The 27336-nt window shown below is 42.9% G+C and overlaps 2 protein-coding genes across 6 annotated transcripts in view; one reads left to right on the top strand and one right to left on the bottom strand.

Annotated features, from left to right (window-relative positions):
* Positions 1-1346: 1346 nt before the first annotated feature.
* Positions 1347-23646, bottom strand: CIAO2A (cytosolic iron-sulfur assembly component 2A). Of its 2 annotated transcripts, none has more exons than XM_021941742.2 (5): positions 23123-23646; positions 17914-18078; positions 10314-10363; positions 4552-4597; positions 1347-1522 (listed from the first exon to the last, which is right to left on the bottom strand). In XM_021941742.2, the coding sequence occupies exons 1-5, from the start codon at positions 23244-23246 to the stop codon at positions 1509-1511; spliced, it is 399 nt and encodes a 132-aa protein (XP_021797434.1). In that variant the 5' UTR covers positions 23247-23646; the 3' UTR covers positions 1347-1508. The 2 variants fall into 2 exon arrangements, with proteins under 2 accessions (XP_021797434.1, XP_003901095.1); XM_003901046.3 differs by lacking the exon at positions 1347-1522 and adding an exon at positions 1617-2080 and having other exon boundaries at positions 23123-23638.
* The window catches only part of SNX1 (sorting nexin 1), a 44583-nt gene continuing 40815 nt past the window's right edge, over positions 23569-27336 (top strand). For 3 of the 4 annotated variants that reach the window (XM_009210365.4, XM_021941741.1, XM_003901044.2), the window contains exon 1: positions 25426-25709. In XM_009210365.4, coding sequence (XP_009208629.1) covers positions 25551-25709 — 159 coding nt within the window. In that variant the 5' untranslated portion in view covers positions 25426-25550. Of the gene's footprint in view, positions 23651-25425; positions 25710-27336 lie in introns of those variants that run through there. The other variant, XM_009210364.4, reaches the window with a different exon arrangement.

Below are 27336 nucleotides of genomic sequence, written 5' to 3'. Positions count from 1 at the left end.
ATTGGTCTGACTTTCCAGAAAGGATAATCATTCTTGTAAATCAGGAGTTTGCTAATGGCACACAGGCCAAATCCAGCCCAATGTTGGAATTTTGTACGACTCACAAGCTAATATTGTTTTTATATTTTTAAACAGTTGAAAAAATCAAAACGAAAATAGTAATTCATGGCACATGAAAATTATATGAAATTCAAATTTGTGTCCATAAAGTTTTCTTGGAGTGCAATCACGCTTATTTGTTCACAGACTATCGGCTGCTTATGTGCTACAAGGGCAGAGTTGAATAGTTACAACAGAGCATATGGCTTAAAAAGTCTAAAATATTGCCTATGTGGCCTTTTCCAAAAACATTTCCTAACCCTTGCCAAAGATGGACTATTAATGCAATAGACATTAGTTTTTTGATCCCTGTCACTCTACTATAGAATTCCCACCATGTGAGTCTTTCTAGGGGGACAGAGTCCACCTCTCCACACCAAAGGTCAGATTTTCTTTTCTCCTACCTCCTTGGCAGCCAGGACATGGACATTGAGATCAACCAACTAGAGATCTCACCCAGGACTAGCAAGCTGGAGTGAGTCACACAAAAATGAGAAATCATTCTGGCAGTAGCAGAGACAACAGAAGTCACATCTAGCTTCCAGGAGCAGCAGGACCAGCAGCTCAGGTGACTCCTGTAGCAATAATCCACTTGGAGTTGCATGTCAGTAGCGTCCTCACCAGACAGTCCCTAAGGCATGGTTTTGTCTTTGGACCTGCTGCCTGGCTTCTGTTTCTACTTGGCCAGGGCTAGCTCAGGCACCAGATAAAACTGAGCCTGAATCACTCACTGCCTAGAACAGAGAGAAGCTGAAGGTATAGGTTGATAAGTATGAACTCCAGGGCAGACAATGGCTGATTTATCTTTGTGTCCCTGGCACCCAAGACAGTGCCTGGGTCCAGACTTTGGGAGCCAGGCAGTTCTGGCTCAGGAGTTCACTCACATGGTTTGCAAACTGGCGCTGGTTGTTGCTGGGAGACTTCAGTTGCACTCCACGTGGAACTCTCCACAGGGTGGTTTGAGTTCTCTGACATAGTAGCTGGATTCCCACAGAATGAGCAATCCAACAGACTAAGGTGAAAACAGCAATACCTTTTATGATCTAGCCTCAGAAGTCACCCACTGTCACTTCTGTTATTCTGTATTAGTCACACCCATCAGCTCTAATTCAATATGGAAGGAAACTATACAAGGGCATGAATACCAGCAAGTGAGGATCATGGGGGCCATGTTCGAGGCTACTATACGTCACATAACCATTAACCCCTAAAACAAACCAAATGAAGTACAAATAAAGTGCAGACCATACATTTAGGTTGGTTTAATCAAAACTTCTTTGGTGGACTTCTTGATCTCCAAAACTGTGTATGCCATCTAGCCTTCTCCACATTTGTTCCTTATCTATGAAGGGGTCCAGGACTCTCCTTGGAAGGAAGGTAGGCCCAATCTTAAGGGTTCCTTTTGGTTCTCACATCTCTGATTCTACAAAATAATCAGCAAAAATAAACCTTTGAAGATATCTTTTAGGAGTTGACATTTACACTGGAATTTACAATCCAATAAAAACAGTGAGTCGTTACAAGAATCATCTGTTTATTTTACAGAGTAATGATTTAAATTGAGTACATTTGCGCACAGTAGATATTTGACACGAAAAGTAGTTGTATCAGAATGAGCATCAGAAAAATAGCAACTCATCTTACACATAATAACTAGAAAATATTATTCTGTCTGATCATTTAAGTGTTACAAATCCTGAGAATGTTATACATTGAACAAATTAGATACTACCTTATAATTAAATCTGGCTTGGAAAGAATCCTTTAAAAAAATGCTCTGAGGTACAAATCACCTATGTATTAAACATGAGTCTTTGACATTATACAAAGAGTTTAAACAAATATATCAAACAATTACAGGCCAATGGCTCTTAAAACAGCTATCAGTCAGGTTCAAGGACACACTGTTCCACAATTTCCCGTAAGTTGGGGTTTTCCATTGCAGCTGCCACTCGCTCTTTGTCATTTATCTGCTTATTGACTGAAAAATACACAGACAAAAGTTAGCAGAAGAACTGTGTCAATATACAGCGCCAGACAGTATTTTTATTAGTCTGCTGAAACAAAAACTTGAACGCCTTGAGAACTTAAAGCTGTCTTTGGCTAATTACTCATAATGTAATTTCCCATCTAGAAGGCAGACTTAAGAGAAAAATATCTACTAGAATTCTACTACTTACCACATCTATTTTTTTCTTTCTAGTCTTTGTCCATATATATATTTTTATACAGTTATATTCAGAGTAAATACAATTTTGAAAATTGCTATTTTTCATCCCTTAAGCCTGTATTTTAAACTACAGGGTTATTTAACATGGTAAAAGTCTTAAGTGTTCTAAAGTAATTATGAACACTATGCTACAATGAATACCTTTAAACATATAGCCTTCTTTTTGGAAATATTCTCAAAAATGGGATTTTTTTAAGAGTATGAATATTTTTATGGTGTGATTCATATCAATGATTTACTTCCCAAAATTACTCACCAATTTATATTGTCAACACCAATACATGAGCTATCAGTTTGGCAGCAATACCTGGTAGTATTATCATTATTATTATTATCCTTTGAGACAGGGTCCTGCTCTGTCATCCAGGCTTGAGTGCAGTGGTGCAATCATAGCTCACTGTAACCTCCCACTCCTGGGCTCAAGAGATCCTCCTGCCTCAGCCTCCCACAGGCATGAGCCACCACACGTGGCTAATTTTCAAATTTTTTTGTAGAGACAGGGTCTCACTACGTTGCCCAGGCTACTCTTGAAATCCTGGCCTCAAATTCTGGCCTCAAGGCATTCTCTCGCCTTGGCCTCCCAAAGTGCTAGGGTTACAGGTGTGAACCACCATGCCTGGGCAATAGCTGGTATTATTTAATAAAAACAAATACACACATATACATACATAAAACAGGAGGTAGAAAACGGCTCAATGTTATTGTTATAATTTGCATTTCCTTGACTAATAGGAATATAGAACATTTTCCATGTGCATATATTAATTCTTCTTGCATGAATTTCCTGTTCTGTTTCTGTTAATCTACTAGATCTTTTTTTAAAATTAGTTTGAATGGATCTTCATATAATAAAGGTATTGGCCCATTACGTTTTCTGTAATTAGCTAACAGCACTCTTAACAGAAGAGTTCAAAAGAGAGACAACTATATTCTTAATGTGGATTGAGTTTTCTGGGATGCTGCTAAAATGTCTCATGTAGAATACACACAAACATACACATATTCCTGTGAAAATATTTTCAATTTAGTTTCTTCCTACTACAATGTAGGCTCCACAAAGGCAGGAATGCATCTCAAAGGCTGAACTGTACCCACACATAGAAGGCACTTAGTAAATATTTACTAAATGTAAAACAAGAATCATAAGGTTTAATATTATTGCTGCTGTAAAATCTCATCATTCAAGGAATTTCAAAAGGATAACCTGAGTGGATTTACGGTACCTAAATTCTTATTTTCTAAATCAGAGGTAGAAGCCCTCAGCTCATGGGGTTTAAAGAAATTCAAGTCACAAAGAGTATAATAATCTACATGTCTAGAACTATAGATAGGACATGGTTTTTAATAGTTTTCATGACAGTACCTAAAAAGTTTCCTGGATGGGCTGTTCCTCTGGAAGCAGCAGGCTTCCCTCTCTAGAGCTCTCTTTTATGTAGGAGATTTTGTGTGTCTCTCTCCAGCCCTGTGCATGCCTTTCTGAGTCTTCTGGGTATCTGTCTCACTGTCGCCCTTCCTCTATTATCTCTTTCTTCCATTCCTCTGCTATTTCTTCCCACCTTCTCAATTTACTTAGTGATGAAACAAGTATAACGTGCCTTTTAAATGTATTTCTCATTATTTGCACTCTATCATTTGTAGATTAAAAACATTAAAATTCTGTTTTTAAGGTAACACATGGCTCATACAGAACATTTTGTCTTTTGCTTTTCCCAAACCCCACTTCTGCTATTTTTAAGTAGCTACTGATTGATTTCTCTCTGTAGGCCAGAGGTCCTCTATATAAAACCCACTCCCATTCTAATATACTAACCCAGAGAGACAGCACCTACCCCAAGATTCACTAAAGCTCTACTTGCTAGACTTTCAATTTCAAGTACACAGCTCTTTCTATCCTGCCACCAAAGAAAAGAAGCCTACTTAGAGCTCGTAAGTCATGGTCCCTAGCGCTGGATATTCTTTACAGATGTGCAGCCACTGGCCCAAACCAGTCAACATCCATGGGCTCCAGCGCACTCAAGAGTCCACTGCAAAAATTACTACTTTGAAATGCCTAGGTTTCCTCACCTAAGAAGGAAGAGCTAATAACTAATTATGTACTTTTTTAAAAGTAACCCAGTAGATACTTGGCTGGCGGAAGAATCCAATATCCAAGATATTGGATCCAAATACTATCTGAAGTTGTTTTTCAATTATTTTTCAATTATGTTTTAACATTTACTTACTGTCTTCTTCTGTTGAATGGGTTCCTTCAGAAATGTAGATTTCCAACTGGAAAGGGAAAAAAAAGTAAAAGAAAAAACATTAGCACATTCTAAGATAAGAGAGTGAAGTGGAATGTACAGTAAATTCACACATCTAGGGATGAGGGCCCAAATCCTGTTTTTTTGTTTGTTTTTTTTCTTTTTGAGATGGAGTCTCACTCTGTTGCCCAAGCTGGAGTGCAGTGGCGTGATCTTGGCTCACTGCAACCTTCACCTCCTGGGTTCAAGCGATTCTCCTACCTCAGCCTCCCAAGTAGCTAGAATTACAGGCGCATGCCACCACACCCAGCTATTTTTTTTTTTTTTTTTTTTTTAGTAGAGATGGGGTTTTGCCATGTTGGCCAGACTGGTCTCAAACTCCTGACCTCAGGTGATCCACCTGCCTCGGCTTCCCAAAGTGTTGAGATTACAGGCATGAGCCACTGTGCCCAGCAGCCCCAAATCTTGTTTCTAACATCAGAGACTTAGGGACAAGCCTCCCACATCCTTCTCTAAAGAAAAAGGACCAAAATGAGTAGGATTTTTTATTTTGGTCACCTGGGAAAGGCCTGCCAGTGGTACTTCCATTAATTTTTTTATGAATACACAAAAATACCATTTTACACAAATGAGATCTCATATGTGTTGTTTTACTTAAGAATATCTCTCTTTGCACTCTACTTCTTCCCAGCTCGGTATCTAAACTTCCTGCTGCCCTGCGACTGACCTAGGAAATCTACAATAATGATCTAGTGTGGTTTCTTCCATATTCTTCTCTATACCCACATAATCTTACACAGATTTTACATACACACACACACACACACACACACACACACACACCCCCCAGGGTTGGATGTTTCTTCACATTGCTTGTTTTACAAAAATGGGATCACAATATACAGTTTTCAGCATCCTTCTTTTCTCATTCATTATTATCTTGCTAAATTTATTCTCAAGTATAATACTGGTTAAGCTATCCCTCCTGGCCCTGCTGCACCCATAGACATGAGCTACCCTCCAAGACCCAGAGCTTCTGAGACAACCTACAAAATTATTGCAAATCCTGTGGTAAAGACAGTATGCTGGAATAAAGACATCTACTTTCCAGAGAACATTGGAACAGATGAACTAATTTTTATTTACTTATTTACTACTGAGATATTTCTCATGAGTGAGAAAAATCATAACTTATTATAGTTAAAAGGGACCTTAAAGGTCATCTAGGTCAATCTTTTTTTTTTTTTTTTTTGAGACAGGTCTTACTCTGTCACCCAGGCTGGAGTGCAGTGGCGCGATCATGTCTCACTACAGCCTCGACTTCCTGGGCTCAGGTGATCCTCCCACCTCAGCTCCCACACTCCCTCCCCTCTCCTCCCTCGTCTCCATTTTTTTTTGTAGAGATAGGGTTTCGCCATATTGCCCAAGCTGGTCTTGAATTCCTGAGCTCAAGTAATCTGCTCACCTAGGTCTCCCAAAGTATAGAGATTACAGGCGTGAGCCACTGCACCTGGCCCCAATCTCCTTAAAAAAACAAAACAGGCCGGGCGCGGTGGTTCACGCCTGTAATCCCAGCACTTTGGGAGGCCGAGGCAGGTGAATCACGAGGTCAGGAGATCGAGACCATCCTGGCTAACATAGTAAAACCCTGTCTTTACTAAAAATACAAAAAATTAGCCAGGCCTGGTGGCATGCGCCTGTAGTCCCAGCTACTCGGGAGGCTGAGGCAGGAGAATCCCTTGAACCTGGAAGGCGGAGGTTGCAGTAAGCTGAGATTGTGCCACTGCACTTCAGCCTGGGTGAGAGAGCAAGACTTTGTCTCAAAAAAAACAAAACGAAACAAAACAAAACACCTTTCTCCTACTTATTCTAGACCGCAAAGCAACAGGTATAGAATCACTCTATACCGATTTACTTCAGTATAAATTTATGCAGGACTCATTATTCTAAAAATGATAAAGGGGAAGAGGCAGCATTTATGCAGCTATTCCTATATGAACTATATTTTGGGGTAACTAAACAATTGATGAGGGGAGCTGTCACCAATAATGGAACAAACTGAATTTATAGGCCTCTGATGTGATGCAATGAGAACACATTTATTCAGTATTCTTGCCAAAAATGCATAAACTGAATCTAACCGTAAAATGCAATTTATGCATTTCAATACATAAATTGAAAACTCAGTTTGAGGGACAATCTATAAAATACCTGGTTTACATTCTTCAAAACTATCAAGATCATGAAACAAAGGCTAAGGAACTACTCCAAATTAAATGAGACTAAAAGACATGACAACTAATGCAATGTGTGATGGGTAGAGGACCAGAGCCAGGAGGAGGGACCACCATGAAGGATGTTACCAGACAACAGGGGAAATTTGAATATATGCTGTAGATTAGATGACAGTACTGTATCAATGTGCTGGTTTTGAAATTTATACTGTGGTAATGTAAGAGAATGTCTTTGTTTTCAGGAAATACATCCTATGGTATTCAGAGTAACGGGGCATTACATCTGCACTCAAACATTTCCAAAAACTGTGTGTGTGTGTGTGTGTGTGTGTGTACATATATAGACAGAAATTAATGATAAACCAAATGTGGCAAAATGTTAACAATTAGTGAATCTGAATCTGGGTGAAGGATATATGTAATTTCTTTGTACTATTCTTCACTATTTTATTTCTTTTCTTTCATTATTTTAATTCCAAATAAAAAGTTAAACACTGTAATTAAAACAGTTAAAAATGCAAAGTAAAATAAAATTCACAGGGCATCATAAACCACTAGTATTATAATTTATTAATTTACTCAATTTAAGACATATTTATTGAGCTGCTAATATGTATAAGATCATAGCAGGAACACAGAGATGTATCATTTATGAATCTTGACTTCAAGAAGCTGACAGCTGGTCAGGTGTGGTGGCTCATGACTGTGATCCCAGCACTTTGGGAGGTTGAGGCAGGTGTATTACCTGAAGTCAGGAGTTCGAGACCAAACTGGCCAACATGGCGAAACCCTGGCTCTACTAAAAATACAAAAATTTGGCTGGGTGTGGTGGTGTGCGCCTGTAATCCCAGCTATTTGGGAGGCTGAGGCAGGATAATCGCTTGAACCCAGGAGACAGAGGCTGCACTGAGCCTAGATCGTACCACTGCATTCTAGCCTGGGCAACAGAGCGAGATTCCATCACAAAAAAAAAAAAAAAAAGAAGCAGCAGCAGCTGACAGTCCAGGAGGGAAGATGAAAATTAAATAGTTAGAACACAAGTTAGAAAATGACACTCTCTACATCAGAAGACAAAGAAAGAGCCATGGGGCCAGGTGCAGTGGCTCATGCCTATAATCCCAAACACTTTGGGAGACTGAGGTGGGAGGACTGCCTGAGCCCAGGAGTTCGAGACCAGCTTGGGTAACATAGTGAGACTCTGTCACCATAAAATTAGCTGGGCATGGTGGCATATGCCTGTGGTTCCAGCTACTTGGGAGGGTAAGGAGGGAGGCTCACTTGAACCCAGGAGATCAAAGGTTCGGTGAGCTGTAATCATACCACTGTACTCCAGCTTGGGCAACAGGGTGAGACTCTGTCTTTAAAAAGAAAGAAAAAAGAAAGAGCTATGGCAATTCAAAAAAAGAAATAGGTTTAGTTATGGAAATCAGGACTAGTAGTATGGAAAGGTGAATACAAAAAAATTTAAAAAAAAATTAAAGATAAAAAAAGAAAGAAATTTAAAAAGATAAATAAAAATTCATTTTAAAAAAGAGAAGAAATCAGGACTGACATCATGGAAAATAAAAAAAGTATTTCACTGGGCCTTAAAATGTGGGTAGGATTTGGCCAGGCCAGTGGTTCATGCCTATAATCCCAACATTTTGGGAGGCCAAGGCAAGATGATCACTTGAGCCCTGGAGTTTGAGATTAGCTTGGGCAACAAAGAGAGACCTCATCTCTACCAAAAATTAAGAAAAAATTAGCCAGGCATGGCGGTACATGCCTATAGTCCTAGCTACTTGGGAGGCTGAGGTGGGAGAATCAGTTGAGCCTGGGAGATAGAGGCTGCAGTAAGCAGTGATCACACCACTGCACTCCAGCCTGGGAGACAGAGCAAGACGCTGTCTCAATAGCAAACAAAAAAGATGTGTAGGATTTGAACATATGAGATGGGAGGAAAGGAACTCCAAGTTAGACAGGGTACTCTGTGTAAAGGCTTGGCAGCAGCAAGATAGAGAAGGCATAATTGCCCAGCAATTACAAAAGGCAGTAAGAGACAAGCCTGAATCATTCATGAGTTATAACCAATTACTATGAATTAACTGTGATATCCATATTCTTGCTCAATAGTAGGGTTAAAAACATTTTCCTCAGATATCACACCAAAAGCACAAGTAAAAAAATTAAAAACGAATGAGACTTTATCAAAATTTAAAGCTTTTGTACTGTAAAGGACACCTTCAAGAAACTGAAAAGACGACACAGAGAATGGGAGAACATATTTGCCAATCATATCTGATAAGGGATTTGTATTTAGAATATATAAAGAACTCTTATAATTCAATAATAAAAACACATCCTTATTTTAAAATGGGCAAAGGATCTGAATAGACAGCTCTCCAAAGATATACAAATGGCCAAAAAGCACATGAAAAGGTTCTCAACATTATTAGCCACCAGAGAAGTAAAAATCACAACCACCATGACAGCAGGGTGTGGTGGCTCATGCCTGTAATCCCAGCACTTTGGGAGGCCGAGGCAGTGGATTACTTGAGGCCAAGAGTTCAAGACCAGCCTGGCCAACATGGTGAAACCCTGTCTCTACTAAAAATAAAAAAAAATTAGCCGGGAATGGTGGTACATGCTTATAATCCCGGCTGTCTGGGAGGCTGAAGCATGAGAATCACTTGAACCCTGGAGGAGGAGGTTACAGTGAGTTGAGATTGCGCCACTGTACTCCAGCCTGGCAACAGAGCGAGACTGTCTCAAAAACAAAAACAAGGCTGGGTGTGGTGGCTCACCCCTGTAATCCCAGCACTTTGGGAGGCCGAGGCGGGTGGATCACGAGGTTAGGAGTTGGAGACCAGCCTGGCCAATATAGTGAAACCCCGTCTCTACTAAAAATACAAAAAATTAGCCAGGCGTGGTAGCGGGCGCCTGTAGTCCCAGTTACTCAGGAGGCTGAGGCAGCAGAATCGCTTGAACCCAGGAGGCAGAGGTTGCAGTGAGCTAAGATGGCACCACTGCACTCCAGCCTGGGTGACAGAGTGAGACTCCGACTCAAACAAAAACAAAAACAAAACAAAAAACCATCACTTCATACTCACTAGAATGGCTATAATCAAAGATAATAATAAATGTTAGCAAGGATGTAGAGAAGTGGGAACCCTCATACAGTGTTGGTGGGACTGCAGAATGCTGCAGCCACTGTGGAAAACAAACAATTCCTCAAAATGTTAACCACAGAGTTACCATAGGACTGGGCGATTCCACTCACAGGTGGAAAAGAAATGAAAACATATGCCTACACAAAAACTTATACATGAATGTTCATAGCAGCATTACTTATAATAGACAAAAAGTAGAAACAACCTAAATGTCCATCAACTGAATAACAGATAAGCAAATGAGTAACAGACAAGCAAAAACCACTGAAATGGTACACTATAAATACGTGAATTGTGTGGTATGTGAATTATATCTCAACAAAGCTGTTTTACAACAACAACAAAAACACATCTTTCTTACCTTATGTTTAAATGGTAAACATCGCTGAAGTTTTACTCTTAAGCACAGCCCTGTGGAGGGAAAAAAACACCTCCAGTCATCTCTTTATTGCTTCTTATTGGTTCTTGAAAAAGCATACAGCTTCGTTTATGTGCCCCCATACAACATAGTCACTGAAAACAGCTTTGGCTCAATCCAGAGCAGAGCTCCTTTGAGTCTGGCACCACACAAGGACATTTACTATATAATCTTACATATTCCTTAGGATAATCCAATAAACTATTACTAACCCCCTTCTACAAATTTTTAAACCAAGGTCACAATGTAACTTCCTCAAGGTCACTGAGTTACAATAGTGGCAGAATTGGGATTGGAACCTATGAGCACTAGAAAGCCCAGGCCATTTTTACTACATTAGTTGGCCTTCCAGCAAAAGTCAATTAACTCATTAAGCTTTTTTTTTTTTTTTTTTGAGATGGAGTCTCACACTGTCACCCAGGCTGGAGTGCAGGAGTGCGATCTCGGCTCACTGCAACCTCTGCCTCTCGGTTCAAGCAATTCTCCTGCCTCAGCCTCCTGAGTAGCTGGGATTACAGGTGCATGCCACCACACCCAGCTAATTTTGTATATTTTTGGTAGAGATGGGGTTTTGCCTTGTTGGCCAGACTGGTCTCAAACTCCTTACCTCAAGTGATCCGCGTGCCTCAGCCTCCCAAAGCGCTGGGATTACAGGCATGAGCCACCCCACCTGGCCAATTCAATTAACTTTTTAAAATGCCCCACAACAGGCCAGGCCACACAAAAAATAAAAACCAAGTCAAAGCCATTTTAAAAGGGCCATATAAAACCTCTCAAATTTGTAATCCTTTATGCCTGCAAGGTACAAATACAGTAACTTCTTTAAAAAAAGTTCCACTGAAGTTCAGTTTATCATCCCATGCTAAGACACATCAACAAAACCTCAAACCATACAGCAATACAGCAAGATATAATTGTTAGACTACTTATCTTTTAGGGAGGTAATAACTTGGTTTTGGTTTTCTAAGTACCATTTTGTTTTCTAAGAGAATTTTTTGAAAAATCCCAAAACAAGGAAAAGGAGTAGATGAGATATAATGAGGTGGTGCTTGCCACGGGGTCTTTATTTACTTATTTATTTTTTTTGAGACAGAGTCTTGCTCTGTCGCCCAGGCTGGAGTGCAGCGGCAAGATCTCAGCTCACTGCAACCTTCATCTCCCGGGTTCAAGAGATTCTCCTGTCTCAGTCTCCCAAGTAGCTGGGACTACAGAAGCAAACCACCACACCCACTAATTTTTGTATTTTTAGTAGAGACGAGGTTTCATCATGTTGGCCAGGCTGGTCTCAAACTCCTGACCTCAAGTGATCTGCCCGCCTCGGCCTCCCAAAGTGCTGGTATTACAGGCGTGAGCCACTGCACCTGGCCTCTTACAGTCTTGAATACAGTAGTTCCATAATAAATATTAGAGAATTCTAAAGAAAATATATCATTTCCTTAAGAGGGTCTCTCTTCAGAGGATCTGCCTTAAAGCATATTTGGGAGAGTTCCTCTTCGCCTGGCCCCACCATTGTCTCCTTAATTTGTTATCTGTGTACTGTCTGAATATCCTCATGTATTTTAGTCACTGTTGGTAGGTGTTTTACAATTCACAAAGCACTTTTTTGAGCATCATTATCCTCAAGAGAAGTAGTACAGCATAATTGAGATACTTTAGGTTTCAAAAGTAGCTTCACTACAGACTCGCTATGATCCTGCATAAGTTACTTAACTTCTCTGAGCTTCAGTTTCCTTATCTGTAAAACAGGTATTATAGTATCAGCTGGGCAAGGTGGCTCATGCCTGTAATCCCAGCACTTTGGGAAGCCAAGGCAGGAGGATTGCTTGAGCCCAGGAGTTCAAGACCAGCCTGGGCAATATAGCAAGACCCCATCTCTAAAAGTAATAATAATAATAATAATAAAAAATATAATATCACAATATATAGGGTTGCTATGAGGAATAACTTGTTATGTAATGTGTTTAAAACAGTACCTGACACACAAGTGTACAATAATAGTATAAAAACAGCTAATACTATTTTATACTATTTTATAATTTTCATTTTACAGCCAAGAAACCAAGGTAAGTGATTTGTTTAACATTAATTAGTTAACAAGTGGCAGAGGTAGAACCCAAACCTACACCTTCTGACCTCCAAACCCTATGACCCTTCCCATTGGACCACAGCTGCCTTCAGCCATTCTTATCTGGAATAAGTCACCACAAATGATTATCAACTTGTTTCCCTGCTTTACCCCTCTTGTTCCCTTGGAGTCTTGTCAATCACTTACCAAGGTAACACTGAATAGGTGATACTCTTACTCAGGCACCTTTCCGGGCTAGGACTACCAGCTCGGGAGGAGTATATCTTAACACATCAGAGACAAAGGGCTCTCTCAAGTTTTCCAGCTGTGTTGACTGAACATAACTACTATGACACACTATTATACAATTCTCTAAAAAGCCAATAGGCTGGGCGTGGTAGCTCACACCTGTAATCCCAGCACTTTGGGAGGCCAAGGCGGGTGGATTACTTGAGGCCAGGAGTTTGCATGGAGAAACCCCGTCTCTACTGAAAATACAAAAAATTAGTTGGGCATGGTAGCACGTGCCTGTAATCCCAGCTACTTGGAGGCAGAGGCACGAGAACTGCTCGAACCCAGGAGGCGGAGGTTGCAGTGAGCCAAGATAGCACCACTGCATTCCAACCTGGGCAACAGAGCAAGACTCTGTCTCAAAATAAATAAATAAATAAATAAAAATAAAAAGCCAATGGTCTTAGCTGAAATCCATAACAAAAGGGCTAAGACAAAACTTTCTTCAGGAAGTGTACATATCTGAAATACCAACCATAATCTCATGTTAGCACCCTTACAGAACAGTTATTTTTATTTCATGCACTCTCCTGATATTTCTATAACTGCAATCATGATGCAATTTGTACTTATTCAAATTTTTTTCATGTTTTTTTTTTTTTCTTTTTTAGAGATTGCTGGTTTCAAACTCCTAGGCTCCAGTGATCCTCTCACCTCAGCCTCCCAAAGTGTTACAATTACAGGTGTGGGCCACCACATCTGGTGAATATTTTCTTCTATAAAATTATTTCCTTAACTCCTGCATCAAAGAGTATAAACTTCCAAATAGGGATTTACCAATATATACCATAAGGCTTCAAAATACGTACATAATCTAACCCAATTATTCCACGTATAGGAATTTATCCTGAGGCAATAATGAGATATATAAAAATATTTATATAAGGCCAGGCACGGTGGCTCACCCCTATAATTCCAGCACTTTGGGAGGCCGAGGTGGGCAGATCACCTGAGGTTGGGAGTTTGAGACCAGCCTGACCAACATGGAGAAACCACATCTTTTTTTTTTTTTTTGAGACGGAGTCTCACTCTGTCGCCCAGGCTGGAGTGTCGTGGCGCGATTTTGGCTCACTGCAAGCTCTGCCTCCTGGGTTCACGCCATTCTCCTGCCTTAGCCTCCCGAGTAGCTGGGACTACAGGCGCCCGCCACCTCGCCCGGCTAATTTTTTGTATTTTTAGTAGAGATGGGGTTTCACCGTGTTAGCCAGGATGGTCTCGATCTCCTGACCTCGTGATCCACCCGTCTTGGCCTCCCAAATTGCTGGGATTACAGGCGTGAGCCACCGCGCTCGGCCTGAGAAACCACATCTCTATTTTAAAAATACAAAATTAGCTGGGTGTGGTGGCACATGTCTGTAATCCCAGCTGCTCAGGAGGCTGAGGCAGGAGAATCGCTTGAACCTGGGAAGTGGAGGTTGTGGTGAGCCAAGATCGTGCCATTGCACTCCAGCCTGGGCGACAGAGCAAGACTCTGTCTCAAAAAAATTTAAAAAAAAAAAAAAAAAATTTATACATAAAGTTGTCCGGTCAGGCGCGATGGCTCACACCTGTAATCCCAGCACTTTGGTAGGCCGAAGCGGGCATATCACTTGAGGTCAGGAGCTCGAGACCAGGCTGGCCAACATGGTGAAACCCCATCTCTACTAAAAATACAAAAATTAGCTGGGAATGGTGGAGGACGCCTGTAATACTAGCTACTTGGGAGGCTGAGGCAGGAGAATCACTTGAACCTGGGAGGTGGAAGCTCCAGTGAGCCAAGATTGCACCACTACACTCCAGCCTGGGCGATAAAGTGAGACTCCATCTCAAAAAATAAAATAAAATAAAGTTGCTCATCACAGTATTATTTATAATTGCAAAAGGCTAGAAGTAGTCCAAATGGTTACAAAACTTACGATGTATCAATATGATTAGCATGTAACCTATAACTATATAATTAAATAATATTTAATGATGGCCGGGTATGGTGGCTCATGTCTGTAATCCCAGCACTTAGGGAGGCTGAGGCATGTGTATTGCTTGAGCCCAGGAATTTGAGACCAGCCCGGGCAACATGGCAAAACTAGCCAGGCATGGTGGCGCCTGCCTGAAGTTCTAACTTTTCAGGAGACTGAGGAGGGAGGATCACTTGAGCCCGGGAGGTGGAGGCTGCCTGCAGTGAGCCGAGATCGTGTCATTGCATTCCAGCCTGGGCGAGAGTGAGACCCAGTCTCAACAACAAAAGTTTAAAAAAAGAAATATTTAATGAGAAAAATAATTCAGATATTTCATGTTATTACTTAACTCTTACAACTCTACAGATATATCCTATTATTCCTATTTTACAGATAAGGAAACTGGTCTTAGAAAGGCCGGCATAACTCTGCCCAAGCCCATACACACACACAGGACAGCCACTAGATCTTGGGAATTCCAGCCTCCAGAGCATATATTCTTGAGACGGAGTCTCGTGACTGCCACCTGGGCTGAGTGCAGGCATGATCTCGGCTTCCTGCAACCTCCGCCTGGTCTGGCAGCTGATTCTCCCCTGCCTCAGCCTCCCACAGGAGTCTGTGCCCACATTCTTTCATACAGGCCAATTTTTTCTTTATGTTTTTGTGGGGTATCAAAATTACTGCCAATAAACATGTTACTTGTATAACTGAAATAAATGTTAATTTAACAAATGAATTTGCTGGCTGGGCATGGTGGCTCACGCCTGTAATCCCAGCACTTTGGGAGGCTGAGGAGGGTGGATCACCTGATATCGTAAGTTTGAGACCAGCCTGGCCAAAATAGTGAAACCCCATCTCTACTAAAAATACAAAAAAATTTAGCCAGGCGTGGTGGCAGGCGCCTGTAATTCCACCTACTTGGGAGGCTGAGGCAGAAGAATCGCTTGAACCCTGTAGGTGGAGGTTGCAGTGAGCCAAGATCACACAACTGCACTCCAGCCTGGGCGACAAGAGTCAAACTCCATCTCAAAAAATAAATAAATAAATAAATTTGCTATAGGTTCTTGAACTCTCTATTTAAGAACTCTTGCTCATATGTCAAAATATTTTAAGACACCCCCTCCACAACACCCATAGCAGTACTTTCAGTATCTGCTCATTCACAAATTGTCCAATGACCAAAAATAATCATGCATTCAACATTCAGTAATGTTTTTTTCTAGCAATGGGATTTTTTTTTTTTTTTTTTTTTGAGACAGAGTCTTGCTCTGTTACTTAGGCTGGAGTGCAGTGGCACAATCTCAGCTCACTGTAACCTCCACCTCCCATGTTCAAGCGATTCTCCTGCCTCAGCCTCCTGAGTAGCTGGGATTACAGGTGCGTGCCACCATTCCCAGCTAATTTTTGTATTTTTAGTAGAGATGGGGTTTCACCATGTTGGCCAGGCTGGTCTTGAACTTCGGACCTCAAGTGATCTGTTGCCTCAGCCTTCCAAAGTGCTGAGATTATAGGCGTGAGCCACCATGCCAACGGGAATTTTTTTTTTTTGAGATGAAGTTTTTGCTCTTGTTGCCCAGGCTGGTGTGCAATGGCATGATCTCAGCTCACTGAAACCTCTGCCTCCCAGGTTCAAGTGATTTTACTGCCTCAGCCTCTCAAGTAGCTGGGATTACAGGTGTGAGTCATCATGCCTGGCTAATGTTTTTTTTTTTTTTGAGATGGAGTCTCACTCTGATGCCCAGGCTGGAGTGCAGTGGCGCAATCTCAGCTCACTGCAAACTCCGCTTCCCGGGTTCATGCCATTCTCCTGCCTCGACCTCCCGAGTAGCTGGGACTACAGGTACCCACGACCATGCCCAGCTTTAGTAGAGACAGGGTTTCACCGTGTTACCCATCTCCTGACCTCATGATCTGTCCGCCTTGGCCTCCCAAAGTGCTGGGATTACAGGTGTGAGCCACCACACCTGGCCTAATTTTGTATTTTTTTTAGTAGAGACAGGGTTTCACCATGTTGGTCAGGCTGGTCTCGAACTCCTGACCTCAAGTGATCTACCCACCTTGGCCTCCCAAAGTGCTGGGATTACAGGTGTGAGCCACCGTGTGCAGTCAGCAATGGGATTTTAATAACCACAATAATACCTATGGATTCACAGACCTCAAGATGTGGCCTATATGGTGGAAACCACTAATAGAGGGAACCCAGGTCAACCAGTGAGAAAAGACAGAAATCACAATAGTGGAAATAATAATGAAATAGTGACCTTTTCAATATTTTTTATAAACTTGTTGATTTTTAATAGGTGAGATAGTCCCATGGTTCAAAAATGTAAAAACATAAAATGGTATAAAGTCTCCCTCCCACCCTTTCCCCCATCTGCCCAGCTCCCACCACCACTATTACCCGCTAACACCCTTATAGCTATTCATTTATGTATTAATATTATTCAGGCATATGCAATCAAATACAAATGTATATTTTTGCTTTTACACAAATGATAGCAAAATACTTGCTTTTATTTCTTAACAGTATGTCACAGAGATCTCTCCATATCAGTACATGCAGAGCTTCTTCATTCTTTATAGCTGCATAGTATTCCACTGTTTACATTCACTATCACTGATTATTTAATCAATCCCCTACTCATGAACATTTGGTTTGAAATAAAATCCCTTTATAACAAAGCATATGTTCAAAGACACTTACTGTACCTGCTAACAAGTCCAAAATACTGGGAATCCAGCCTCCTAACAGGACTTCTGCCCATACTACGTAGAAGGCAGAAGAGTCACTGAAAGGAGATGGTGATGGCAGCAATGTTAGTCTGACACCACCGACTCCAACCTCCACAACGGAGGAAAAGCGCTGGCCCACATGCACTCTCCATTAATTGTGAGCATGTATACCTGGGAGGGGCAACCTGACATAACTAAAGGAGAAGCAGATTTGGAGTCAGGAAATCTGGGTATGAGCCTTAGTTTCACCATTTCCTGGCTACCTGATTCTGTCCAAGTCACTTAAACTCTCTGAGCTTCAGGTTCCTCATCTGCAAAATGAAGATAATAATATTTTAACTCAACAAGCTAATTGTGAGGACTACAGAAGATGAATACACAAAAATACTCTGTAAACCATAAATGTAATACATACACTGTATGATTTTTCAACAATGACGCAAATTGTTATTATGGGTCAATATCAGCAAGAATAATTTAGAATTTATATAAATATACATGTATGCACATAAAAACTTACCAATAAGAGTCGCCAAAGAGCAATGAGGTACTGTTGGCGTGAACCTGATAATAACCAGATATTCTTCTTCATTTATCTCCTGAACTTCCACACAACTTTCCGAGACCACTTCCAGTTCTTCTAAAGTATTGGGCTTTTCTGGGTCCCGGATAGTTCTAATCAAATCTAAAGAATCATCAGAGATAAGATATTCTATTAAAAATGACTATTCTAAATAAAGATTTTGCCAGGCCTAATTTAAGCACTGACTTCTCTTACATTTAAGCCAATACTACAGCAACTCCCAGGTTTCTGACAGAAATTTTCACTACTGGTTTCCTCTTGAGAAAACTGTTTTCTTGGATTACTATAAGACCATATCCAGTTTCTCTAATCGGACATTGCAGAGAAAACATAGTAAGAATGGAAACAGTGTCATGGAAGCTCAAGAGGAAGACATAACTTTCAGCTTGAAATAATGTGGTATCAGGCTTCATAGGAGTGGAATCTGAATAAAACCTTGAAAAATAGGTAACATTATATTTGACATTTAAAGTGGAAGGAAAGTAGCTGGGCATGGTGGCTCACACCTGTAAACCAAACACTTTGAGAGGCAAAGGCAGGAAGATCACTTGAACTCAGAAGTTCGAGACCAGCCTCAGCAACATAGTGAGACCCCCCCGTCTCTACAAAAAATACACACAAAAATTAGCTGGGTGTGGTGGTACAGGCCTGTGGTCCCAGCTACTCAGGAGGATCGCTTGAGCCTAGGAGGCGGAGGTTGCAGTGAGAGCGGAGATTGTGTCACTGCACTCTAGCCTGGGCAACAGAGCAAGACCCTGTCTCAAAAAAAAAAAAAAAAGGCTGGGTGTGGTGGCTCATGCATGTAATCCCAGCACTTTGGGTGGATCACAAGGTCAGGAGATCGAGACCATCCTGGCTAACACGGTGAAACCCTGTCTCTACTAAAAATACAAAAACAAAATTAGCCAGGCATGGTGGCGGGTGCCTGTAGTCCCAGCTACTCAGGAGGCTGAGGCAGGAGAATGGCGTGAACCAAGGAGGCGGAGCTTGCAGTAAGCCGAGATCCAGCCACTGCTCTCCAGCCTGGGCGACAAGAGTGAGACTCCATCTCAAAAAAAAAAAAAAGAAATGAAGTGAAGGAAAGTAAAGAAGAAGAACCCTAGTTTGCCTGGAAGTAGGCATAAGTGAAAGGAGTATTAGAGTATGAGATTTGGGTCTGACCATCAAGTGTCTTTTACAGCCAGCTACTGGCAATAGGGAGTCCTCAAGAGGTTAGAGACAAGTGACATGGACAACACTGTGCTGTCAGTTGGTAACTCATCATCAGCTGCTAGACTCAGACTAAAAAGCAGAACCAATGATACCAGCTAAAAACACCAGGCCTAAAATAGCACCTAGGAGAACACTGGCAGAATTAAAAGAAACAGAACAAGGGAGACATCTGGGTGGGGCATAGGGCAAATGAGTTCAATTTCATGCAGAATGATTTTGAGGTGCTTAAGGGGTTATCCAGTGGAGTTTTCTAGCAAGCGGTGAACTGTAGCATAGGGTTTAAAACAGCACCAAAGCTAGAGTGGTTGTTAAACCCACAGGATTCACAAACAATAAGCAGAACCTTGGCTGAACATTGGAATTACCAAGAATGTTTCAAAACAAACAACAAGGCCCGGTGCAGTGGCTCAGGCCTGTAATCCTAGCACTTTGGGAGGCTGAGGCTGGTGGATCACCTTAGGTCAAGAGTTGGAGACCAGCCTAGTGAACATGGTGAAACCTCGTCTCTACTAAAAATACAAAAATTACTCAGGCATGGTGCTGGGCACCCGTAATCCCAGCTACTTGGGAGACTGAGGCAGGAGAATCACTTGAACCCAGAAGGCAGAGGTTGCAGTGAGCCGAGATCCCGTCATTGCACTCCAACCTGGGCAACAGAGCAAAAACTCCGTCTAAAAAACAAAAACAAACAAACAAACAAAAACTGATGCTGGGCCCCAATTCCAGAGACTCTGATTTAATTGGTTTGCTGGCCTTGAGTTTTAAAAATTCCTCAGGTTGTTCTTAGGTACAACCCAGTCTGAGAATCAGTGGTATAAAGAAAAAAGAGACCCAACAGATCCATGCGAAGCACCTAATTTAGGGATCAGAATGAGAAATAAAAGCAAAAAGAACTAGAGAAAGAAAGACAGGGATGGTTAATAACATTAAATGCTGCAGAAAAATTCAGGCTGATGAGAGCTAAAACAGGTCTTTCATTTATCACCCCAGTCAGCTGTAAGAAAGCAGTTTCAGTAGAGAGGGGGTGGGCTGAAGCCGGATTGCAAAAGGGGAAGCAAGCAGGAACTGAAAATGTCTTCCTAGGGCCTTAGCTGGGAAAGGAGGGACAGGAAAAGGACAGTGACTTTATAAGGAAGCTAGAACAATGACAAGTATAAGGGCAACTTTGAGAAGAGAAATTGAAAATATAAGTGGTGAGGAAGGGAGACTGGTAAAATAAGCAGAAGGGAATGGGATCAAAAATTCAGGAGTCTGGGTTGGCCTTGGAAAAGACAAGATTTCTTTCTTACTCTGAGGCTGGAGAAAAAGATGAAGGAAAGGAGAACAATAAGGAGAAATGGTGAGGTAGAAAGGAAAGAAGCAGAACTTTACATAGAACGTGCTTGAGGTTCTCAAATCTGAAGTTTTGCTCTATTATTTATCACACAAAATTATATGTAATCAGAAATGCAACTGGGAAAAACAAGAACAAACTATTTTCTCTTTAAGTTGCTCCTGGGCTTGTCACTTGATTAGAAACAGAATTTTGCCAAGCATGATGGCTCATGCCTGTAATCCCAGCACTTTGGGAGGCTGAGGCAAGTGGACCACCCACCTGAGTTCAGGAGTTCAAGACCAGCCTGGCCAACACGGCAAAAACCCGTCTCTACTAAAAATATAAAAATTAGCCAGGTGTAGTGGCATGTGCCTGTAATCACAGCTACTCAGGAGGATGAGGTAGGAGAATCACTTGAACCCAGGAGGCTGAGGCTGCAGTGAGCCAAAATTGTGTCACTGCACTCCAGCCTGGGTGACAGGATTAAAAAAAAAAAAAAAGAAAGAAAGAAACAGAATTGGAAAACACAGGAAAGAAAGTGGATAAAGTTTCTGTTTCACAGAGCTGTGTTATCATGGGACTTAGGGAAACAGAGTTTTCTGAAAAGGAATTTTCTGCCTCTCATACTAGGCTTTCTCCCCATAAGGCTCATTTAACTGTATTATATTCTTTATATGCCACTAAACCCTGAAATTAAATCTCATCCTTATTACATTTCTCTAGTTTTCTAGTTTCTAGATTTGAGAGGTTTGGCTTTATTTCTTTAAAAAGAAAGAAGGGTCGGGTGTGGTGGCTCATGCCTGTCATCCCAGCCTTTGGGAGGCCGAGACAGGCAGATCACTTGAGCTCAGGAGTCCAAGACCAGCCTGGGTAACATAGCAAAACTTCATCTCTACAAAAAAACACGAAAATCAGCTGGGCATGGTGGTGCATGCCTATAGTCCCAGTGAGTCAGGAGGCTGAAGTGGGAGGATGGCTTGAGCCTCGGAGGTCAAGGCTGCAGTGAGCTGTGATTGCACCACTGCACTCCAGCCTGGGCACCAGAGTGAGACCCTGTCTCAAAAAAAAAAAAAAAAAAAAAATTAAAAGAAAGCTCTCCTCATACTCCCCAGACTAACATTCTTCCACAGCCCTGCACTGATATTAAAATTCTTCATTTATATTTAAAACCTTCAGTATCCAATTGTATCCCACTACCTAAAACAATATTCAACCACATCTCCACCTTTAACCACAAACCCTATCCTATAGCCCCATCTATCTGTCATTTCCTATCTTCTTATCTCCATACTTTTAAGTTTCCTCTTAGTATGCCCTCTGACCCTCTACATATCTAGATCCTAATTATTCTTTGAGGCCCAACTCAAGTGACTCCTCTTTATTTCAAAGTCTTTCCAGATTCCCCTCAGTCAGAGACTAGTATCTCCCCTTCTCTGAATTTCTGTATCTCTTTTTCAGTCTACGGCCTTCTATTACATACTCTATTTTTGCATAAATAGGTTTCCTTCAGTATCAGTTTGAAGACTAGAGTCACTCTCTTCCAAAGTTGTATCTCCACTGCCCTACCATCCCTAGATTATGTGGACAGAGATCTGGCACGACAGGGATGTGGTCTGTCTGCTTTGTGGAGATCATTTCACTCATAATTATCATCTGCCTGGGGGTTGATTAGGTAAGTCCTGCCTCCATTAAGAGAGGTCAACCAGATTAGCTCCCAAAGTATTCCCTAACCCTGGCGTCCTTCTACTGGCCTATAATCCTTACTTGAATTATATTTGTATTCTATGTTTAGATCTCTCAATATTATATCCAGTCTTTTCGGTTTTCAAAAACAATACAACATAATTTAAAAAACAAAAAACAGTTGTAAGTCAGTCGTGAAATGGTGGAAAGTGCATTAAGTTTAGAGCCAGAAGGCACAGTCTTCGCTTTTTTGCGCTGCTCCTTACTGGCAGTGTGACCTCCAGGTAGTTCTTTAAACCTTCGTTTCCTTGTTTGTACAATAAAGATGGCCCCAAGGGTTAAACAGAAAATATTTAATATACAATATGTAAGAGTGTGTATGTGTGTGATGTGTGTGTATACAAGGCCTCGCTACAAGAAGCCAATCTCGTTCTCTTCTTTCGGGGACCTCTGCTTACTGACTTTGCCGGAGAGAGGCTGTGACCTTGGGCCAGTCCCCAACTCGACTGTCACCTATAAGTGCCCTCAGCGGTAGCAAAAGTGTGTGTCCAGGAGCCAGAGAACGAGGCTCTAGTAGTGCAATCAGGCCAGTTTTGCTTCCTAACCAAGCACTCTAGACTTGTGCTCTTCCCACAAGTCTTGGAATGGTCACTAAGACGTAGGCCACACGTGGAGAATGAAGCTCTTAAGATCTCCGGAGTCGGCTTGCCCCAGGTTTACTTTCAGAGTCCAGTTCCCAGAAAGACCCACACTCCCACGTGACTTAGGACCCCGAAGAAAGTGCCTGCTACGCCCCGGACAAGAGCTGGCCAGAAAAAAAAAAAAAAACAAAACTGGTCTCCCCTCCCAGCCCTCAGGTGAGGCCATCATCCCCGCACCCCTCAGCTCTGGCCTGCACCTATAACGCCAAATGCTGAGCCGGGTAAAATTAATTACCATAAACCTCTAGCGCTTTCTCTTCCATGATCCGGGGCTGCCGGGCAGCTCCCGGCTCAGAGAGGCCCGAGAGCCACAGGACTCTGCTCAGCGTCCAGGAGAGCAGCCCGGACACCCGCTGCATCCTCACGCTCAGCCATCCCTGGCGACTGTCCCACTCGCGCCACCGTCTCTCAGCAGCCTCGGGATTGATCAACTTCCTGGTCTTCAAATGGGCCGAGATGAGCCTAAAGGTTCAGGAGAGCAGAGAATAGGCGGGGCCGGACGGAGTAGCCTGAAGGACCTAAGGAAGGGGCCTCAAGGACTACAAGTTCCAGCGTGCTTTGCTCGGTTTCGGCGGGACAAAAACAATCTTCGCGGCCTCGTTAGCGCATTGCATGCTGGGATGCGTGAGCTATTTTCTTCGGAAGGCAGCGAACTGTATTCTGGGTCTTGTAGTGTCTGCCGGGTAGACGTGGATGTAACGGTCTGTTAACCGCGACTATCTCACTCAGTATCCGTGATAAGTTAAAGATGAATCCCGAAGAGGTAGGGGAAAGGAGATCTTGAGTTCTAGTGTTGGAGGAGGTTTCCAGCACGGAGACTCTTTACAGTTATTTCTCCGCTGGAGCCACTAACAGCCAAAATCTTTCTTACTTCCTGATCGGACAGGAAGTGGGTTTCAGTTGCTGTGAAAAGGGACGTCAGGGGAAGCCAGTAAGGTCGTCAGGCATGGCATGGGGAAGGCTTTTTGGCTTTCTCGTCTCCTAAGGAACTCAGTCCAGCCCAGCAGAGCTTCCCACCTTTGAACGAATATTTCTTCTAATGGCCTCCAAAGACAACTTAGAACAGGAGAACTTTTCCTGTGTCTAATGTGTACAGTGGTGACATAATGGAGATCGTCATCCTTAAAAGTGTATCTTGGCCGGGCCCGGTGGCTCACGCCTGTAATCCCAGCACTTTGGGAGGCCGAGGCGGGCGGATCACCTGAGGCCAGGAGTTCGAGACCAGCCTGGCCAACATGGGCAAACCCCGTCTCTACTAAGAAATACAAAAATTAGCCAGGCGTGGTGGCAGGGACCTTAATCCCAGCTACTTGGAAGGCAGAGGCAGGAGAATCGTTTGAACTCGGGAGACGGAGGTTGCAGTGAGCAGAGATCGAGCCATTGCACTCAAGCCTGGGGGAGAAAAGCGAGACTTCTCTCAAAGAAAAAAAAAAAAAAAAAGTGTATCTTAAGCCCTCTGGTGTTCGTGGGTGTAATGGATGCCAGTAACAAAATCGATTTTATTTTATCCATCCATCCCTCCGATTAAATTTATAGGTACTAATTTGTCATAGGTGATCCATAGGCATGGAAGATACAAAGATAAAACGCTGCCCCTGCCTTCAAACAGCTCACATGACCTGTGAGGGAGTCCATCCCTGAATTTGCAGTTACAACCAAACTAACTAAACTTCTAGTCAAAGATGGTGACAAATGTCATCTCTATTGAGAAGACAGGATTATCTTGCAGAATTGTCCCATGCTAACATGCCCATTTATCTTTAAACTCCAGTCCTGTTTGTCTGGTTAATGTAGGCTTTAGGATCACCAGACAATGAATTGCTTAGGTCCCAGGGAAATTTTGATCAGGGTTTAATAATTTCCCTGCTGTCTATACCACTCCACTTACTCCACAGCAATTGAGAGGATAATCCTAACATTTTTCCAGCCAAATCTAGGACACAGGTCTAACTTCCTCTGTGAGGCCTCCCGACTTCTCCAAGTAGAATTGATAATCTCTTTCCCTGTGCTCCCACAGCACACCATAGCATTGAACATGTTGAACTGTCGATTAAATACCTTCCTTATTTCTGTATCTGAAACTCATAGCAAGTTGCCAGGCATACAGTAGATGCTCAATATGTGTATTTCTTAATGAATTAACTGAATGTTGCTCTAGGAATAAGTGGTGAAACTTTCTTCCAGTCTTGTTCAGATACCTCAATCGAAATATTTATTTTTGGGGTCGAGGAATCTAAGGCCAATTCGTGCTGACTTCTGTGAGGGCATTGTGCTTGGCATGGGTAGATGGCATGTAGAGGTTTTCAAACATTTTAGTTACACTCCTTCATTCAGACGAACTCTTAGAAGCCTGTTGGATAAAGCTATCCAGAGCACAAAGGGCCCTAGGAACCAGAGCAGCCCCTAACTCCTACTTTTCTGCCCCTTTGGCCCCACTCATTAATATCTCAGCATCGCGATCCAGGCCTCGGATTTGCCGGGCAGCCTCAGCTGGCCGGGTGCCGCCCCGCCCCCGGCGCCTAGGCCCCGCCCCTGCGCCTCCGCCCCTTGGATCCCACGGGTCCCTTGCGGCCCTCCCACTCCTCGCACCGTTGGATCGCTTTGCTCACGGCGCTATCTCTCGATAAAGTTGTTGTTGCGGCTTCCGCCGCGGGTGGAGGAAGATGGCGTCGGGTGGTGGTGGCTGTAGCGCTTCGGAGAGACTCCCTCCGCCTTTCCCCGGCCTGGAGCCGGAGTCCGAGGGGGCGGCCGGGGGGTCAGAACCCGAGGCTGGGGACAGCGACACCGAGGGGGAGGACATTTTCACCGGCGCCGCGGTGGTCGTGAGTTCGCATCCCTCTGGGTAGCAGGCGGGAGGGCACCCCGAAAGGGAAGAGAAGCTAAGCGAGAATCGGGGAGGTTGGGCAGAGTGGGCCTGGTGAGACCTTGCCTCGGTGTCAGCAGTCCGGGCCCGGGGACCCTGGATGTGCTCAGAGCGGTAGGCTTGGCTTCCCGGCCCCCAGGCGGGAAGAGTAAAGAATGAGGGTTGTGGTGCCTTCCGCGGCTAGGTCCCTAACAGCGGAGAGCCGTCGACGCCGTCCTTTGACCCTGCAGTATGGTGACTCCACGGATCCACGGGGTTATTTTGCAGGTCGTGTCCTGCCAAGGCTGATTTAGTAGGACCGAATAAGCAAATGGGATGCAAACCTTTCCCCCGTCTTACTGCTTCTAAGATGAATAGCGTTGTGTGGAGTAGCCTGGGGTGGTGACCCGCCCACCAATTCTTTCTTTAGCGCAGCATTTACTGATAATAACCAAAGGCCCTTTCTGGATCTTAGTTTACAAAAGTTATGTTGATTCATCTGATCTTCAGGAAAATAAGGCCAGAGGCTGGTGGAGAGAAGGCACTGCCAGATAAATCACTATATAGATCAGAAAGCTTTCTCCTTTTTAAAGGGATGCGTTCAAGTGCCCAAGTACCTACCTCACTGGAAGCAAATCTGAAATGTGAGGAGGAAATGGTGTTTCCCGTAATGTTACCGGTAGGAGGCCCTTGAGTGTAAGTTGTCGAGGTTCTTGGCATTTTGAACAAATAATTGGACAAAACGCACAAAATAACAAAGGAATGAAACACAAACGAAGCAGCGAAAGCAGGAATTTATTAAAGCGAGAAAGCACCCCACAGGGTGGGAGTGGCCCGGAGCAGGGGGCTCAAGAGCCCACTTACAAAGTTTTCTGGGTTTTGAGTGCTCCTTTTGTGGTTCCTATGGGTTACCCCTTATCTGGATGAAGGATTTGGTCTGTGGCTAATTAAAGGCCGAGGTGAATTGGCGTCCTGTACAGATGAACGATGGTCCCTGCTTGGCCTGTGGCCAGGCTAAGGCACTCTCCCTTTCCATCTGAGATGTGGAAGGGGAGGGTTGCAGGGATAGTAGCCTTTGATCCTTTGCCACTCCAGCGTGGGGAGATGGAGTTTTTCCTTTTGGTTTAGCTTTAGGAAGTTGGCCTTAATTGGCCCTAGGTTCCCTGCCCCTAGACCCAGGGGGTTCCTTTTGGGAATTCAGCTTTGGGAAGTCAGCACGAATTGGCCTTAGATTCCTTGCCCCCAGACCTTGGTGTTTTCTCTTTTAGAAAGTTAACATAAATTGACCTCAGATTCCCTGCCCCCAAACCTTGGTGTTTTTCCTTGATTCAGCATGAATTGCCCTTAAGTTCCCTGCCTGCCGACCCTATTCTTCTGCCTCAATAATAAATATCCGGGTCTCTAATAAGAGTTAGGTATTGGAAAAAACTAATCTTTGTGATGTGGAAATCAGTAATCAGTTATTGGAACCAGTGGAGATGTTTTGGGCTGTTTGATGAGAATATTTACTTATACCACTTGGTATAGGTTGTTCCAGGCTGTAAAATTCATTGCTGGGTCTGTGAATTTATCTATTTGGATGCTTCTCATCATAGTACTCAATGTGT

This window comes from Papio anubis, chromosome 7 (assembly GCF_008728515.1).
Source record: "Papio anubis isolate 15944 chromosome 7, Panubis1.0, whole genome shotgun sequence".
Classification (NCBI taxonomy): Eukaryota; Metazoa; Chordata; class Mammalia; order Primates; family Cercopithecidae; genus Papio; species Papio anubis.
Note: the sequence above shows the minus strand (reverse complement) of the source record. Positions and strands in the feature narration are given on the sequence as shown.

Bases quoted from the DNA above. Each gene is read 5' to 3' on its own strand.
- CIAO2A (XM_003901046.3), bottom strand. From the start codon at position 23,246: ATGCAGCGGGTGTCCGGGCTGCTCTCCTGGACGCTGAGCAGAGTCCTG. The intron at 18,079-23,122 runs GTAATTAATTTT...ATGATTCTTTAG, and splicing joins GAAAGCGCTAGAGGTTTATG to ATTTGATTAGAACTATCCGG. The intron at 4,598-10,313 runs GTAAGAAAGATG...TTCCCTTTCCAG, and splicing joins GTTTACCATTTAAACATAAG to TTGGAAATCTACATTTCTGA.